The 18,097-nt window shown below is 40.1% G+C and overlaps 1 protein-coding gene across 3 annotated transcripts in view; it reads right to left on the bottom strand.

Moving 5' to 3' along the window:
• LOC129818466 (zinc finger protein 618-like) overlaps positions 1-18,097 on the bottom strand; it is a 40,941-nt gene that overhangs the window by 9,684 nt on the left and 13,160 nt on the right. For all 3 annotated transcript variants that reach the window (XM_055874384.1, XM_055874385.1, XM_055874382.1), the window contains exons 6-9: positions 10,697-10,786; positions 8,581-8,664; positions 1,198-1,287; positions 930-1,025 (exon numbers count right to left, since the gene is read on the bottom strand). In XM_055874384.1, coding sequence (XP_055730359.1) covers positions 930-1,025; positions 1,198-1,287; positions 8,581-8,664; positions 10,697-10,786 — 360 coding nt within the window. The remainder of the gene's footprint in view (positions 1-929; positions 1,026-1,197; positions 1,288-8,580; positions 8,665-10,696; positions 10,787-18,097) is intronic.

Below are 18,097 nucleotides of genomic sequence, written 5' to 3'. Positions count from 1 at the left end.
TTCACCCATAGCGTTTAAATATGGGTCTGAGTACGCCTCCCCACTCTCTCTTTTGACCCATATTTGTGCGCTAGGAGAGACTGCCAAGCTATAATAGCTCTCCATAGACAAACTGCTCAGTGGAGAGAGATAGGAACTGATCAGGTGAGCGATATGATAGATAAGAGGCGCGAAGGCAGCATTTCAGATCACAGCAGACAAAGCAGAGCCAAATCATCTTTGGCAGGAGATTGTAGCTTTGGTTTATGGCAGGGGTGGGGACTACAATAAATGTAAACTTCTCATGAGGGGCAGCAGTGCCCCACCCAACCCACCAAATCATTTTAGCCCCCCCCCCCCCCCCCCCCCCCCCTTAACAGCAGAGAGAAAAAAGTGAAAATGTTGGTTAGTTTAAATGCAAGTTCGCTGCCATTCTACACATTTTGCCATGGGGCGGAGAGGATTTTGCAATTGTACAACTAATTTCATGCAATTCTACTCATTCTGCCATGGGGCAAAGAGAAATGTTTGACAATTTTATATAAGACATCACAGTGAGAGTGGCTAATCAAATCAATGTGGGCCCCGGTAATTTGACCATGAATACTACAAGTTTAGATACAGTGCCTTCAGAAAGTATTAATACCTTCTCCATGCTTAAAGAAATATTGAATGTCTGCTTTTTTTTTTACCCAGCTACCAATAGGTGGGGGTGAGGGGAATAGTTCTGCGGGTTTACAGTGATGTCAAATGATGTTACAGCTAACGGTTTGTGGGGTTTGATTGAACCTACTCACGGTTTGGGTAAATTTGCAAGTCTATTTGATGGTCTAAAAGTTTACATCTTTAAGTGGTATACATTATACTGTATTCGTTCACGCGCAGTGATTGCAAAAGTCTCAGTTGTGAGAGAGCTGCCTAAGCACAAATCCCAGGTCAGTTCTCCATACCTGTTTCTAATTTAGTTGCACTGTATTTGCTAACGTCCATGTTTCCATCCACACTTCCACGTGATCGAGGCGACTTCATATTATCAAAGGAGAAATCTGTGGGAAGAGAGTTCTGTCATTATCATCAAATAAATAGTGGTTCATTATTTTACATGAACCAATGATAAACAAGTGATTTGAGGACGCGGTGAGTTTGATAGGTAAGAGAGGGAGGTTATAGACTACAACAGACGACTAATCCCTTCTGTACACCTGTGAGATTACTTACTCATTGGTTGGTGAAGAGCCACATGCTCCTGGTATGGGTTGAAGTACTTGTACTGCTTCCCACAGAACTCACACTCGTAGCTTCCCGTTTCTGTGGGGGACAATGAGAAAAAGTGGATACATAAAATATCACATTTGCATGCGATAAATATATAAAATCACATTCTGCAATGGTAAGAGTAGCATCCTTGGTGGTTCACTGAAATGGTTTCCTTAATTTTCAATAGTTGGGACATTGATAGACATCTAAATAATGTTATTACTGTCATAAATTATATGTATCCATCCTGAGAGCAAAATACATTGCAGGTATGAGGTAAAGATTTAAATGAGGACAAAACTAAAAACATTGCAAAGTAGGATTTCAGATATATATATAAAAAATAAAAAACTTTGAATATAAATAAAATATACAGTACCAGTCAAAAGTTGACACCTACTCATTCAAGGATTTCATAAAAAATACAAAAAAAATTCTACAATTGTAGAATAGTGAAGACATCAAAACTATGAATTAACACATGGAGTCATGTAGTAACCAAAAATAAGTGTTAAATCAAAATATATTTTATATTTGAGATTCTTCAAAGTAGCCACCCTTTGCCTTGAGAGCTAGGCTCACTCTTGGCATTCTCTCAACCAGTTTCATGAGGTAGTCACCTGGAATGCATTTCAATTAACAGGTGTGCCTTGTTAAAAGTACATTTGTGGAATTTCTTTCCTTCTAAATGCGTTTGAGCCAATCAGTTGTGTTGTGACATGGTATGGGTGGTATACAGAAGATAACCCTATTTGGTAAAAGACCAAGTCCATTTATGGCAAGAACAGCTCAAATAAGGAAAGACAAAAACGACAGTCCATCATTACTTTAAGACATGAAGGTCAGTAAATCCGGAAAATTAAGAACTTTGAAAGTTTCTTCAAGCGCAGTCGCAAAAACCATCAAGCGCCTATGATGAAACTGGCTCTCATGAGGACCGCCACAGGAAAGGAAGACCCAGCATTACCTTTGCTGCAGAGGATAAGTTCATTAGAGGTACCAGCCTAAAAGCGCAGCCCAAATAAATGTGTCAGAATTCAAGTAACAGACACATTAACTGTTCAGAGGAGACGGCGTGGATCAGGCCTTCATGGTCGAATTGCTGCAAAGAAACCACTAATAAAAAGGACACGAAGAAGAGACATGCTTGGGCCAAGAAACACGAGCAATGGACATTAAAACGGTGGAAATCTGTCCTTTGGTCTGATGAGTCCAAATGAGATTTTTGGTTCCAACAGCCGTGTCTTTGTTAGACGCAGAGTAGGTGAACGGATGATCTCCACATGTGTGGTACCCTGAACACCTGAAACACCACCTCTTTAAGGAATACCTAGGATAGGATAAAGTAATCCTTCTAACCCCCCCCCCCCCTTAAAAGAGTTAGATGCACTATTGTAAAGTGGTTGTTCCACTGGATATCATAAGGTGAATGCACCAACTTGTAAGTCGCTCTGGATAAGAGCGTCTGCTAAATGACTTAAATGTAATGTAAATGTACCCACCGTGAAGCATGGAGGTGGTGGTGTGATGGTGCTTTGCTGGTGACACTGATTTATTTACAATTCAAGGCACATTTAACCAACATGCCTACCAAAGCATTCTGCAGCAATACACCATCCCATGTGGTTTGCACTTAGCGGGACTATCATTTGTTTTCAAAAAGGACTATGACCCAACACACCTCCAGGCTGTGTAAGGGCTATATGACCAAGAAGGAGAGTTATGGAGTGCTGCATCAGATGACCTGGCCTCCACAATCACTCAATCTCAAACCAATTGGGATGTTTGGGATGAGTTGGACCGCAAAGTGAAGGAAAAACAGCAAACAAGTGCTCAGCATATGTGGGAACCTCTTCAAGACTGTTGGAAAATCATTCCAGGTGAAGCTGGATGAGAGAATGCCAAGAGTGTGCAAAGCTATTGTCAAAGCAAAGGGTGGCTACTTCGAAGAATCTAGAATTTGTTTAACACTTTTTTGGTTACTACATGATTCCATATGTGTTATTTCACAGTTGATGTCTTCACTATTACTCTACAATGTAGAAAATAGTAAAAATTAAGAAAAATCCTTGATTTTCAAAAAAAATATAAAGGTTTTGGTTTCTCTTTCTCTAAAAACAGAAATAAGTCATTAGAAATAACAACCTGGCTTTATTTACCAGTGTGAACGAGTGATAGCCCCTTTATATAAAGGGAGTTTCTGAAACAGAGTCCTTCTTTGCTGATGTGATGAAGAAATGGAATGAAAGTCCAGCGAGGATTTGTCAGTGAGTGACTCACTCATTCATGGCTTTGGATCAAAATACATAAGTACCAACATTCTTTCTGATAGTCTTTAATTTCGTCAAAACATTTATTATTAATCTGCTCATGTGTGTAATCTGCTCATGTGTGTGTTCAATTATTTGTGACATTGTGGTTACAATGAAGAATGTAAACAAAATAAATCCTATTCATTATGAATAATCAGATTCGTGTTGCAAACTTTATTTTTCCTTATTTTTTTGGTACTGATTTTATATCAAGCACCCGCATCACTCTCCACCTCATGGCCTCAAACTGCACCATTTTGTTTCTCTCCGTCACCCACACCCACTTTAAAAACATTTGGATAATAGAGCATTTAAAAAGGCTGACATTGTTTGATTTTAATACTTCTGACAGCCAAAATTCTAACTCCACCCATAACTTTTGGATTTAACATTCCCAGAAGGCAGGGATTATTATAACCTACTGCAGGCCTAAAACCTATGGGTTTAACCTTCTGAATTATTGATTATATTGAAGATAGTAGCCACTTAATGAGTTCTGGGATTATTATTATGATGATTATTATTATTATTATTCCTGCATTATAATTATATAAAAAGCCCCTTAGATATTCTCTAAGGTTTTACATTTCTAACTCAATATCACATACCAGATTTGCCCTAATGAAAAATGTTTCTTAGATATTCATTTAGAAACCTCCAATCCTCAATTTAATTAGATCTACAGGGGCATTTTATTGATCTGCAAGTATTTTCATTTAGAAGCCGCCTCATAATGAGTTCCGAGAACTGCGTCATACCAATTATTATTGGATTATTCACCATGGCAACCACTTGTTAGTATAAAATTGAAAATGATGTGCGTTAACCTTTTTATCAAATTCCATTATATATTTGTACCACTGTAGATGCTGTGTTTTTATTTACAGTAGTGATGGACAGCTGGAGGCATTTTGTTTTTCACAAGCATAGCAGGCTGTGAATTCCGCAAACAATGATTCCATGATGGGCTATTAGCAGGACAATAGACTTCATCATTTTACAAAAGGATAGTCTAATAGCTCAGCTAGGTGTGAAAAAAAAAATCCCCAACTTGAAATGTATTAAGTACTCTAAAGTTTTACATTTCTAAAGCCAAACCTCATGCAACCACAAAATGTTGGATAAAGCATATACTGTACTGTATTTGTTCATCAACATCTTCATGCTTTTGTAAACAAAATTATAAAAATACTCTTTCAAAATGCAGATGTTTATTTCAACTATCAGCAGGACAATAGGGAATACATGTCACTGAATAGCACCATATTTTCCTAACGGAAACACTTAGGCCTACAACGGCTACAATAAGAAAGGTTTTTTCATGGAATAGAAACACCATAATATTAATCAAATGATTTAAGCTACAAAAAAGAGAAATTCTCTGAGGGTAGCGATACGGGCTACAGCTGATGCATTGGCGGAGAGCCAGGTGGCATTGGCGGAGAGCCAGGCGGAGAATTACACGATGGGCGAGGAACAAAATTGAGTCGCAATCCATTCCAGGCACACCTGTGAGCTCTCAGCAGGACGAAAGACTCTTGCCGAGTTTAGAGACTTTAAATGTACAGTATTAACTTCTTATGGCTGAAGGGGCAGTATTGAGTAGCTTGGATGAAAGGTGCCCATTGTAAACGGCCAGCTCCTCAGTCTCAGTTGCTAATATATGCATATTATTATTAGTATTGGATAGAAAACACTCTAAAGTTTCTAAAACTGTTTGAATTAAGTCTGTGAGATTAACAGAACTCATATTGGCAGGCAAAATCCTGAGTTGAAATCAAAACAGGAAGTCAGAAATCTGAGCTTGTATGTATTTCACCAGAGTCCCTAAAGAAATCCCCTTGAGTTATGAATGATTGTGCACTGCCTAGGGGTTCCATGAGAGGTCAACCGTCAATAGAAATTATAATGAGACTTCTATGATGTTGTGGGAGAGAATGATGGCAGAATCAGTCCGGTGTCCATCAAGCAGCCATTTTCTGATCATGTTTTTCCTCGTGGAAGTCACTTGCGTTCCATTGCTTACGCAGACAAGAAGGAATACTCCGGTTGGAACTTTATTGAAGCTATATGTTAAAAACATCCTAAAGATTGATTGTGTACTTAGTTTGAAATGTTTCTTCGACCGGTAATATCACTTTTTGAAGTTTTTGTCCGATATAACGCTGACCAGAATTAGCGTTAGGATATGTAAACCAGACGCGCTAACAAAAGAACGTATTTGGACATAAATAACGGATTTTTTCTTACAAAACAAACATTTATTGTGGACCTGGGATTCCTGGTGTGCTTTCTGATGTAGATCATCAAAGGTAAGGGAAAATGTATCATATATTTTCTTGTTTATGTTGACGCCATCTTCGCGGTTGTGGTGTTTTGCTTTTGAGCGCCGTCTCAGATTATAGCATGGGTTTCTTTTTCCGTAAAGTTTTTTTGTAATCTGACACAGCGGTTGCATTAAGGAGAGGTATATCTATAATTCCATGTGTATAACTTGTATTATCATCTACATTTATGAGTATTTCTGTTGAAACGATGTGGCTATGCAAAGTCACTTGATGATTTTGCAACTAGTGAATCTAACGCCTCATGTAAACTCAGATTTTTTTATATAAATATGAACTTACTCAAACAAAACATGCATGTATTGTGTAACATGAAGTCCTATGAGTGTCATCTGATGAAAATAATCAAAGGTTAGTGATTAATTTTCTCTCTATTCTGGTTTTTGTGAAAGCTATCTTTAGCTGGAAAAAATGTCTGATTATTGTGGTTTTGTGGTGACCTAACATTATCGTTTGTAGTGCTTTCACTGAAAAGCCTATTTGAAATCGGACACTTGTGGGATTAACAACAAGATTACCTTTAAAATGGTATAAAATACATGTATGTCTGAGCAATTTTATTTATGAGATTTATGTTTTTTTGAATTTGGCCCCCTGCACTTCGACTGGCTGTTGTCATATTGATCCCGTTAACGGGACTGCAGCCATAAGAAGTTAAAGACATGGATGACTTGTATGCTGTGTCATGACATGCACAAATTAATGATCGATTTACTGTATATTTAAGTAGCTGCAAATAAGTTACGCTAAAACAGCTACAGTAAGAAATGCATTTGTTTTTCTTGGAATAGAAAAACCATAATATTCATCAAATTATCAAATAAAAAAATCTATCCCATTTTGTCTGTGCTATTCAAGGCTCCCTTTGACTCTTAGGCCACCAACTCCAAGTCATTTCAATAACTTAGCGTCTCAAAGATGCCCTCTGGTGGGCAAACTAGCACTAACTACCATTAATGGCAACAAGAGCTGACACTAATAACATGCCATAGAATTTTGCAGCAGCCTGCAAGCAGTACGCCAACTTTTATAGGAAGAACCACTGTGTGTGTGTGTGTGTTATATATCACACACACAACCTTTCAAAGTTTGGGGTCACCTAGAAATGTCCTTGTTTTTGAAAAGCACATTTATAAACACATTTTTTTGCCCATTAAAATAGCATCAAATTGATCAGAAATACAGTGTAGACATTGTTAATGTTGTAAATGACTATTGTAGCTGGAAACGACAGATTTTTTGGGGAATATCTATAGGCGTATTATCAGCAACCATCACTCCTGTGTCCTAATGGCACGTTGTGTTAGCTAATCCAAGTTTATCATTTTTAAAAAGGCTATTTGATCATTAGAAAACCCTTTTGCAATTATTTTAGCACAGCTGAAAACTGTTGTTCTGATTAAAGAAGCAATAAAACTGACCTTCTTTAAACTAGTTGAGTATCTGGAGCATCAGCATTTGTGGGTTCGATTACAGGCTCAAAATGGCCAGAAAAAATACTTTTCTTCTGAAACCCGTCAGTCTATTCTTGTTCTGAGAAATGAAAGCTATTCCATGTGAGAAATTGCCAAGAAACTGAAGAGCTCGTACAACGCTGTGTACTACTCCCTTCACAGAACAGCGCAAACTGGCTCTAACCAGAATAGAGAGTGGGAAGCCCCGGTGCACAACTGAGCAAGAAGACAAGTACATTAGAGTGTCTAGTTTGAGAAACAGATGCATCACAAGTCCTCAACTGGCAGCTTCATTAAATAGTACGCGCAAAACACCAGTCTCAACGTCAACAGTGAAGAGGCGACTCCGGGATGCTGGACTTCTAGGCACAGTTGCAAAGAAAAAGCCATATCTCAGACTGGCCAATAATGAGAAAAGATTAAGATGGGCAAAAAGGACACAGACACTGGACATTGGAAAAAAGTGTTATGGACAGACAAATCTAAGTTTGAGGTGTTCGAATCACAAAGAAGAACATTCGTGATACGCAGAAATTAATGAAGATGCCGAAGGAGCGCTTGACACTATCTGTCAAGCATGGTGGAGGCAATGTGATAGTCTGGGGATGCTTTGGTGGTGGTAAAATGGGAGATTTGTACTGGGTAAAAGGGATCTTGAAGAAGGAAGGCTATCACGCCATACCAAGTGGACAGCACTTAATTTCAGCCAATTTCCTCCTACAACAGGACAATGACCCAAAGCACAGCTCTAAACTATGCAAGAACTATTTAGGAAAGAAGCAGTCAGCTGCTATTCTGTCTATAATGGAGTGGCCAGCACAGTCACCGGATCTAAACCCTATTGAGCTGTTGTGGGAGCAGCTTGACCGTATGGTACATAAGTGCCCATCAAGCCAATCCAACTTGTGGGAGGTGCTTCATGAAGCATGGGCTGAAATCTCTTCAGATTAGAATGCCAAAGGTTTACATGTCTGTAATTGCTGCAAATTAACAATTCTTTGATGACACAATTCACATTTCAATTAAAAATCATTTATAACCTTGTCAACGTCTTGACTATATTTCCTATTCATTTTGCAACTCATTTCATGTATGTTTTCATGGAAAACAAGGACATTTCTAAGTGACCCCAAACTTTTGAATAGTAGTGTATATAAAGCAAAGTCTGATTTGCCTAATCGCAAACCCCTAATCTGCCAAGCAACAGTAGACCAGCATACAGTGAAGCCTTACTTGGTCCTACTTTCTGAAAGGGTTCCACTGGCTCCTCCTCCTTGACGTCTTCCACAGGTCCTAGAACAACCTGCTCGTAAGGGTCTGGGGTGAAAGGGGGGGGCGACAAAGATATATGGAGAGAAAGAGGTCAAGTTAATTGACAGAGGTTACTTTATTTAAAGCAGCAGTAACCATGATAGTGGAAGTTAATGAAATCTGTTTTTTTAGGGCAACAATGATACTTATGCTTACATGCTGACCACATCGCATGCGCGAGCGTTACAAAATAAATGTACACATACATGTTATTCAATCATGGCGCCAACAAGCATCAGCGTTGCCAGGCGCTAAAATAGAAGTCATTTGTGATGCAGAACGCGATGCAAGTCCTGCCTCTCCCACTCCTTATTGGCTTTTGGAAGCATATACCTATGTGCCATCTCCTCATTGGTTATACCCACGTCAGTGATTGATAGATGAACTTGAGGTCGGTTGTGGTAATGCACCTTATTATGAAAGTTGCCAATCGTCATATAAAGTCCAAAGAAGAAAAAGCCTGGAAGGAGGAGCGATGACTAGAAACGATTCAGCTGACCGTTTTGTGTGTGGATTAACTGTCGGAGTAGAGGACCTTGTGCATTTCAGGTAAAATAACTCAATGTTTATATCCCAGGACAAATTAGCTAGCAACAACAATGCTAGCTAAATAGGACAAATTAGCTAGCAACTGCAAGCTAGCTAGCTAAATTGACATAAAAGTTCAATGCTTTTCAACCGGTCTCCAAATTAATATAATTCGTTCAGAGTTTATTTTGCTATTTCAACCTGCGCGTTGTGATTGCGTTTGGTGTGGACAAAATCAATTTGCGGACGCGCGCGTCCGGTATGGTATACAGTACATTTCCACAACATGATAATTTGGATAGCCACGTTAGCGTCGCCATCAGGTAGGTGCTAGGAAGCAGGCTAGGCAGTGCTAGGTATTAACAGCCAATCCACTAGGGTCGGGAAAACCTTCAAATTAGTGTATTTGGCTTTTTCAGCAACACCCGTTGCAGACAGGTGTATAAAATCGAGCACAGCCATGCAATCTACATAGACAAACATTGGCAGTAGAATGGCCTTACTGAAGAGCTCAGTCACTTTCAACATGGCACCTACATAGGATGCCACTTTTCCAACAAGTCGGGTTGTCAAATTTCTGCCCCGCTAGAGCTGCACCGGTCAACTGTAAGGGGCGACAGGTAGCCTAGTGGTTAGAGCATTGGGCCAGTAACCGAAAGGTTGCTGGATCAAATCCCCAAGCTGACAAGGAAAAATCAGTCGTTCTGCCCCTGAACAAGGCAGTTAACCCACTGTTCCCCAGTAGGCTGTCAATGTAAATAAGAATTTGTTCTTAGTGAAATAAAGGTAAGACGAAAAAAAAGCTGCAACACTCACGACCGAGTTCCAAACTGCCTCTGGAAGCAATGTCAGCACAAGAACTGTTCGTCAGGACCTTCATGAAATGGGTTTCCATGGACAAGCAGTCGCACACAAGCCTAAGATCACCATACCAAGCGTCGGCTGTAGTGGTGTAAAGCTTTCCGCCATGGGACTCTGGGGCAGTGGAAACGCGTTCTCTGGATTGACGAATCACGCTTCATCATCTGGCAGTCTGACGGACAAATCTGGGTTTGGCAGATGCCAGGAGAACGCTACCTACCCCAACACATAGTGCCAACTGTAAAGTTTAGTGATGGAGGAATAATGGTCTGGGGCTGCTTTTCCCCCCATACCTTAGTTCCATTGAAGGAACATCTTAACGGTTCAGCATACAATGACATTCGAGACGATTCTGTGCTTCCAACTTTGTGGAAGGCTCTTTCCTGTTTCAGCATGAGAATGCATTTACAAAGCGAGGTCCATACAGTAATGGTTTGTCGATATCGGTGTGGAAGAACATGACTGGCCTCCAAATAGCTGACCTCTACCCCATCGAACACCTTTGGGATTAATTGGAACTCCGACTGCAGTGCCAGGTCTAAGGCAGAACAAGCTACCATTCGAATCCAAACAGACAAAGAATAGAAAAGGCCTAGTAGGAATGCAATAATGGAGAGTAAATGAGAAGAGAGGGTAGGTAGTCAGTTACCGTCCACAGCGTGCAGGTCGCGGTGCTCCTGGAAGCAGCTGTAGTATTTGTACTTCTTCCCGCAGATGTCACAGGAGTAGCGGAAGCTATCTGCATTCGGATACACAGAGATCGCATTGTCTGGTCTGTGGCACACTGGCATTCAACGACATCACATCCCACTGGTCATAGCCTAGTGCACAGCACCGATTTGTTTCATATCATTCAATAAGGTATAAAAACCAGTAGATGGTTTGCTGTGTTATGGGTCCATCGACTTTGCTTGTGTGTAGTGTTGGCATGTTGTACAGGAAGAATATGAATTATTGATTTTAGATGTGACCTATTCTCTTATTAGGGATGGAATCAACACAGTTGAGTATTGCAGTATTTTTGACAACATAGAGTCCATGACTTAAAGTACAGATTCTCAAATGTTTAAATTGCCAGGTAGTTAACACTAGTTGGCCGTACCTGCACTAAGACTTCGGTATTTCTCATTTTATAGCTTAGACTCACTCAATCTTCTTTAAAAAAATATGGCGAAACAAAATGCTTTCAGCACTTTTATTTCCATGACTCCCAGCATGTATTATTGCTCTCTCTTGTACCTGATAAATTGTGATATGATAGGTATTGCCATTCTGTATGTATCGGCACCAAAATATTGTGATAATGTTGTATCAGGAGGTCTCTTGCAATTCCCAGCCCTATGTCTTATTGGAAAAACTATTAAGATGGTGTTGTGGATAGGGCTGGATGATATGGCCTAAAAATCATATTTTTTCACCCCCCCGCCCCCCAAACTTATGGGCGATTCACAATACATGTTGATTTTTTTGTAATGTTCTCTAAATAAGCTTCACTGTACAATTAAAAGGTCAAATACACTGCATTTCAAAACAGTCAGGAATAATCTATTGAATTCAGGGCTTGTGACATCATATAGGGTAAATATAAGCCTTCCACAACCATAAGACCCACTCATAATATATTTTTTTATCATAATACAGTAGGTTAACCTGTTTTTTTGCAATATTCACTGATCTGCCTTTTAAGTCGGTCTACGAAAATGACCTTTCGTTACAAATTCAACCAGAAACATGCATAGTGCACAGTCACTAATAATGACTAACTTTTTAAAGAAGGCCTTATAAAAAATGAGCACAGGTCTCAAACAATCTTTCATGCACAAGCCCACGAGCTAGTGAGTAGCCAGCTAACCTGTATATTTCAAGTTTAGCCAACTTGGATCTATTTGCACACACTTCTGTCCGTCTCCAACTGTTTGAACTGCATGCTGGCCTGTCCACTTTGTTCAGATGTTGAAATCAAGTGGCTTAGCTACCTTATTTCTCAGAATGAGAATGAGTTGCCAACTCCTTATAAAGTGTTTTATGCTTATTGCTCATTTATAAAATCAGACTAGACAGCTAATATAAGAATCCTTTACTAAAATGCTGCTAGCGGTACATGGTACAGCAATGGGCACCAGACAAACTGAGCATTGATTTTCCAGAATCAATGTTCATTGATACTGTTTTAGTAGTGTCTGCTCTGCGAGCAATTTAAGGAGTTGAGACCCAATAAAAAGGGTATGGTTTGAAAAGGTAACTTCTCTATTACAGTAAAATAATGTCTCTGTGTTTGTGTCCATGTACCCCATTCAGTTGGACCAAACCTCTAATAGTGAGCTGAAACAGCTTGTCAGAGGTGAAGTGATCTCTCAACTTTGTTGTGAGTGGAAGGGGCTTGTTGTGTGTGTGTGTGTGTGTGTGTGTGTGTGTGTGTGTGTGTGTGTGTGTGTGTGTGTGTGTGAGGAAGAGGTTTGACTCTCGCCAAAATCTGTCCAAAACAAGCCCAATGCGTTTATTTTGGACGTAAGCTTGTCGCCTGCCTTCCCACCTTTGGGACAATGACTCCCATTGTTAGGGCGGAGACATGAGCATCTCATCATTATATATAGATCTCTGGTGTAAATCAGAGGATGAAGGTGCAAACAGTAAAGGCCTTCCCGAAATGGACCTGGTGCTTTTTCACCCGGACCCGATATGCATAAATCCATTTTTCAATATTTTGAGCGTTTATATAATTTTGTTGATTTTCAGGGGGTGCTGCAGCACCCTCAACACCCCTATGACGATTGACAATGCTAATGGCAAAGCAACACAACACTTATAGTGGAGCTGAAGTGTAAGGGACAATGAAGTTGTCAGTCATACTTTGTCAGTAAGGCTTAACTTCTTATGGCTGCAGGGGCAGTATTGAGTAGCTTGGATGAAAGGTGCACAGAGGTGCCCATAGTAAACGGCCGGCTCCTGAGTCCCAGTTGCTAATATATGCATAGTATTATTCGTATTGGATAGAAAACACTCTGACGTTTCTAAAACTGTTTGAATTATGTCTGTGAGTATAACAGAACTCATATGGCAGGCAAAAACCTGAGAAGTTCCACTTCCTGTTTGAATTGTTTCTGAGGTGGCAGTTTTTCAACCAAGCTCTCATTGAAATTACAACGAGATATTGATGAGTTTTCACTTCCTACGGCTTCCACTAGATGTCAACAGTCAATAGAACTTTGTCTGATTAATCTAATGTGAAGGGGGGCCAAAGGAGACAGGAATGAGTAATCACTGCCACGAGCTGACCATGCTTTCACCATGCGCCTTCACATGAGGACCTCCGTTCTACCGCTCTTCTGAAGTCAATCTAATTCTCCGGTTGGAACGTTATTCAAGATGTTAACAACATTCTAAAGATTCAGTACATTGTTTGACATGTTTCTACTGACTGATACAGAACTTTTGGACATTGTCACGTTATAGTGGATGCTCTTTGTGACTTTTGAATTGTTTACCAAATCCGCTAACCAAAGTAGCTAATTGGACATAAATAACAGACATTATCGAACAAATCAAGCATTTATTGTGGACCTGGGATTCATAGGACTGCATTCTGATGAAGTTCATCAAAGGTAAGGAAAAATATATCATGTATTTTCTGGTTTCTGTTGACCCCAACATGGCGGCTAATTTGGCTATTGTTCTGAGCTCAGTCTCAGATTATTGCATGATTTGCTTTTCCCGTAAAGTTTTTTTGAAATCTGACACAGCGGTTGCATTAAGGAGCGGTATATCTATAATTCCATGTGTATAACTTGTATTATCATCTACATTTATGATGAGTATTTCTATTGAAACGATGTGGCTATGCAAAATCACTTGATGTTTTTGGTGAATGTAGTGAACTTGTGAATGTAACGCGCCAATGTAAACTCAGATTTTTTGTTATAAATATGAACTTTATCAAACAAAACATGCATGTATTGTGTAACATGAAGTCCTATGAGTGTCATCTGATGAAGATAATCAAAGGTTAGTGATTCATTTTATCTCTATTTCTGCTTTTTGTGAAAGCTATCTTTCGCTGGAAAAATGGCTGTGCTTATTGTGGTTTGGTGGTGACCTAACAATCGTTTGTAGTGCTTTCGCTGAAAAGCATATTTGAAATCAGACACGTTGGTGGGATTAACAACAAGATTACCTTTAAAATAATATAAGACATGTATGTTTGAGGAATTTTAATTATAAGATTTCTGTTGTTTGAATTTGGCGCCCTGCACTTTCACTGGCTGCTGTCATATCGATCCCGGTAGTGGGATGCAGCCATAAGAAGTGAAGCATCTGGAATCTGCTTTGTGGCTGCCTTAACATACAGCTGAAATTTTGTCCCAAAGCGAACCCTTAATTCACATTGACTTTAGTGTCCCTTCCATTTTTTATGTGCATTAGTAACTCACAACAACAAAAAAGAAACCTAGCCAAGTGATCACAGCTCTTCTCCCTACATTCTCTTTTCCAACACTTACGAGTCTCATTCAATTTCGATCCGACCGCTACATTCCTTGCCAAATCACGAGATTTATCAGTCTAGGGACATACTTTGTTTCATGTTTAACAAAAGCCTGTCCACCAAGTAGAAGCTCACAAATCAAATACAAGGCAAATATATGCCAAATGTGGGTATCTACTGGTTAAAAATGGAAGGATTTTAGCTTTCTAATGCTGTTAAACTGTATGTCTCAACTCCCATTATAAAAAGGGAATAACACAGTTTTGAAACAGGAGTAAACGGTGAAGTGTTTTTGATGAGAAAGACACACCTGTTTCAGTAGTGAGTCGCGGCTCAAATGGCACTTGCAGTCCTTCAATTAGCAAATTACCTCGCAACTCAAGTAGGCCAATGATAGTGGCTGCATTCAACTATAATCATTTCTGTAATTAACACTTTTTTCCAACTGTTAATGACAATGTGCTTATATAATTTTAAAGATGCATATCCCCTCTTACTAACCTTACAGAAATTGTTGCGTTAGGTAGTAAGGCTGGGCGGTTTGCAGATTTTCAATTCATCATACTGTCCGTCTCGCATACCGGGATATACATAATTACCGGCTTAGTATACAAAGGAGCACCAAAAAAATAAAAATTAAAATTAAAAAAAATTGGGAGTCTATTACCAGAATGCTACCAAAATTAGCTACCAAGTAAGAGCAAATTTCAATAGAGGCTGCTAGCTAAATATTCTAACAAGCGCAAACGAAAACAAATTAATTGAAAAGACCGATACTACAGCTCATGAAGTTATACATACACACACACATGTATATGCATACATAAACTCAGCAAAAAAAAGAAACGTCCTCTCACTGTCAACTGCGTTAATTTTCAGCAAACTTAACATGTGTAAATATTTGTATGAACATAAGAGTCAACTGAGACAAATTGAACAAATTCCACAGACATGTGACTAACAGAAATGGAATAATCTGTCTCTGAACAAAAGGGGGGGGGGGGGGGGGGTCAAAATCAAAAGTAACAGTCAGTATCGGGTGTGGCCACCAGCTGCATTAAGTACTGCAGTGAATCTCCTCCTCATGGACTGCACCAGATTTCCCAGTTCCTGCTGGGAGATGTTACTCCACTCTTCCACCAAGGCACCTGCAAGTTCCCGGACATTTCTGGGGGGAAATGGCCCTAGTCCTCACCCTCTGATCCATCAGGTCCCAGACGTGCTCAATGGGACTGAGATCCCGGCTCTTCGCTGGCCATGGCAGAACACCGACTTTGCTGTCTTGCAGGAAATCAGCCATACTGCTCGTTCTGTGCGTGATGGCATTGTCATGCTGGAGGGTCATGTCAGGATGAGCCTGCAGGAAGGGTACCACATGAGGGAGGATGTCTTCCCTGTAACGCACAGAGTTGAGATTGCCTGCAATGACAACAAGTTCAGTCCGATGATGCTGTGACACACCACGCCAGACCATGACGGACCCTCCACCTCCAAATCGATAATGCTCCAGAGTACAGGCATCGGAGTAAAGCTCATTCCTTCGACGATAAACGTGAATCCGACCATCACCCCTGGTGAGACAAAACCACGACTCATCAGTGAAGAGCACTTTTTTCCAGTCCTGTCTGGTCCAGCGACGGTAGGTTTGTGCCCATAGGCAACGTTGTTGCCGGTGATGTAAGGCAGGTCCTCACCAGACAACAGGCCTACAAGCCCTCAGTCCAGCATCTCTCAGCCTACTGCAGACAGTCTGAGCACTGATGGAGGGATTGTGCGTTCCTGGTGTATCTCGGGCAGTTGGCTATCCTGTATCTGTCCCGCAGGTGTGATGATCAGATGTACCGATCCTGTGCAGGTGTTGTTACACGTGGTCTGCCACTGCGAGGACGATCAGCTGTCCGTCCGTTCTCCCTGTAGCGCTGTCTTAGGTATCTCACAGTACAGACATTGCAATTTATTGCCCTGGCCACATCTGTAGTCCTCATGCCTCCTTGCAGCATGCCTAAGGCACATTCACGCAAATGAGCAGGGACCCTGGGCATCTTTCTTTTGGTATTTTTCAGAGTCAGTAGAAATGCCTCTTTAGTTTCCTAAGTTTTCATAACTGTGACCTTAATTGCCTACAGTCTGTAAGCGGTTAGTGTCTTAATGACCATTCCACGGGTGCATGTTCATTGAACAAGCATGGGAAACAGTGCTTAAACCCTTTACAATGAAGATCTTTGAAGTGATTTGGATTTTTTTTAAATTCTTGGAAAGATAGGGTCCTGGAAAAAGTGACGTTTCTTTTTTTTGCTGAGTTTACATACATACATACATAGATGCATGAGCTACCAAATGTCATTTTTGGTGAGTTCGGACATTTGCAAGCGAACGTGAACGAGGCGTTATGCAAATGAACAAAGTTTAGAAACATGCTTGTCTGAAGGAAGAACAGTACTGTCTCTGGAGCAGCATGTGTAGGCTACATGCCGTGTCTGTGTGGAGTCTGGAATCGCTAGGACAGCGTTTCCCGAACTCGGTCTGGGGACCGTTTTTGTCCTAGCACTACACAACTGATTCAAATAATCAAAGCTTGCTGATTAGTTGATTATTTAAAAATCACTTGTGTAGTGCAAGGGCAAAAACCAAAATGTTTGGGGAATGCTGTGCTCAGGCAATGGGCCTGCCTGTTCTGAGAAGAGGGGGGAGGAGCAGACTGAGGGGGTTGAGAACAGAGAGGCAAAGAAATCAAGAGAGGCAGCTGTACAAATAACTCATCTAAAGGGCTTTGACTTCTAAAACACAGCAGAAAGCTAAGACAATATGATGCACAATCACATTATTTCAGCCACTTACGCAGATAATTAACTAGCAAGTTAAACTTAGGGGTGGTGTTAATGCAGAATTTTGCATTTTTCACAAAAACAAAAAAGAAAAGAAAAAAGACCAACCAAGAAATATCTTGCTGCGTTTTGTAAAAGCAGATGTAAAATGCTTCTTATTGTAATTTCTACTCGTAATCAGACTCAATTCATGCTTCAGTTGCACTTCTAAACTCACGAATGCGCATTCTATCAGCAGACAGCACTGACTGATGTGTAGCTACTTTTCTAGGTTTAACCAGCCTACTTTTCGCCGGTGAAATGCAAGATTAACTTTAAGGAAATGTAGCTGGCTACATTCTTTCTATGATAAACAAGACCTTGCTAATTCATTAAGAATTTACGTGTGGCTGCCAGCCAAATAGCGTTGCACTTTGTCATCGGATGAAAATGATGCTATTTTTTGCCGAATGTGTTGCACTAATGTATTTTCTTTGAAGAAAAACTATAGTTGCACGTCCCTGATCACTCTATTAATAAAAAATATAGATATATATAAAAATATATATATAAACACTACACAGCTGGACACACCTGCTCCTGCTTTCTCCCATTGTGCTATTTACAAACACACACGTGACTGGCTCAACTGTTCTGGGGAACTACAGTAAGCTTCATAATGTAAAATAATGTGACAGGTAAAATGAAAAACACACCCTTTTTTTGGGGTTAAATGAACGCAATCTACTTTCTCATAGTGTATGTA

This window comes from Salvelinus fontinalis, chromosome 21, assembly GCF_029448725.1.
Source record: "Salvelinus fontinalis isolate EN_2023a chromosome 21, ASM2944872v1, whole genome shotgun sequence".
NCBI classification, from domain to species: domain Eukaryota; kingdom Metazoa; phylum Chordata; class Actinopteri; order Salmoniformes; family Salmonidae; genus Salvelinus; species Salvelinus fontinalis.
Note: the sequence above shows the minus strand (reverse complement) of the source record. Positions and strands in the feature narration are given on the sequence as shown.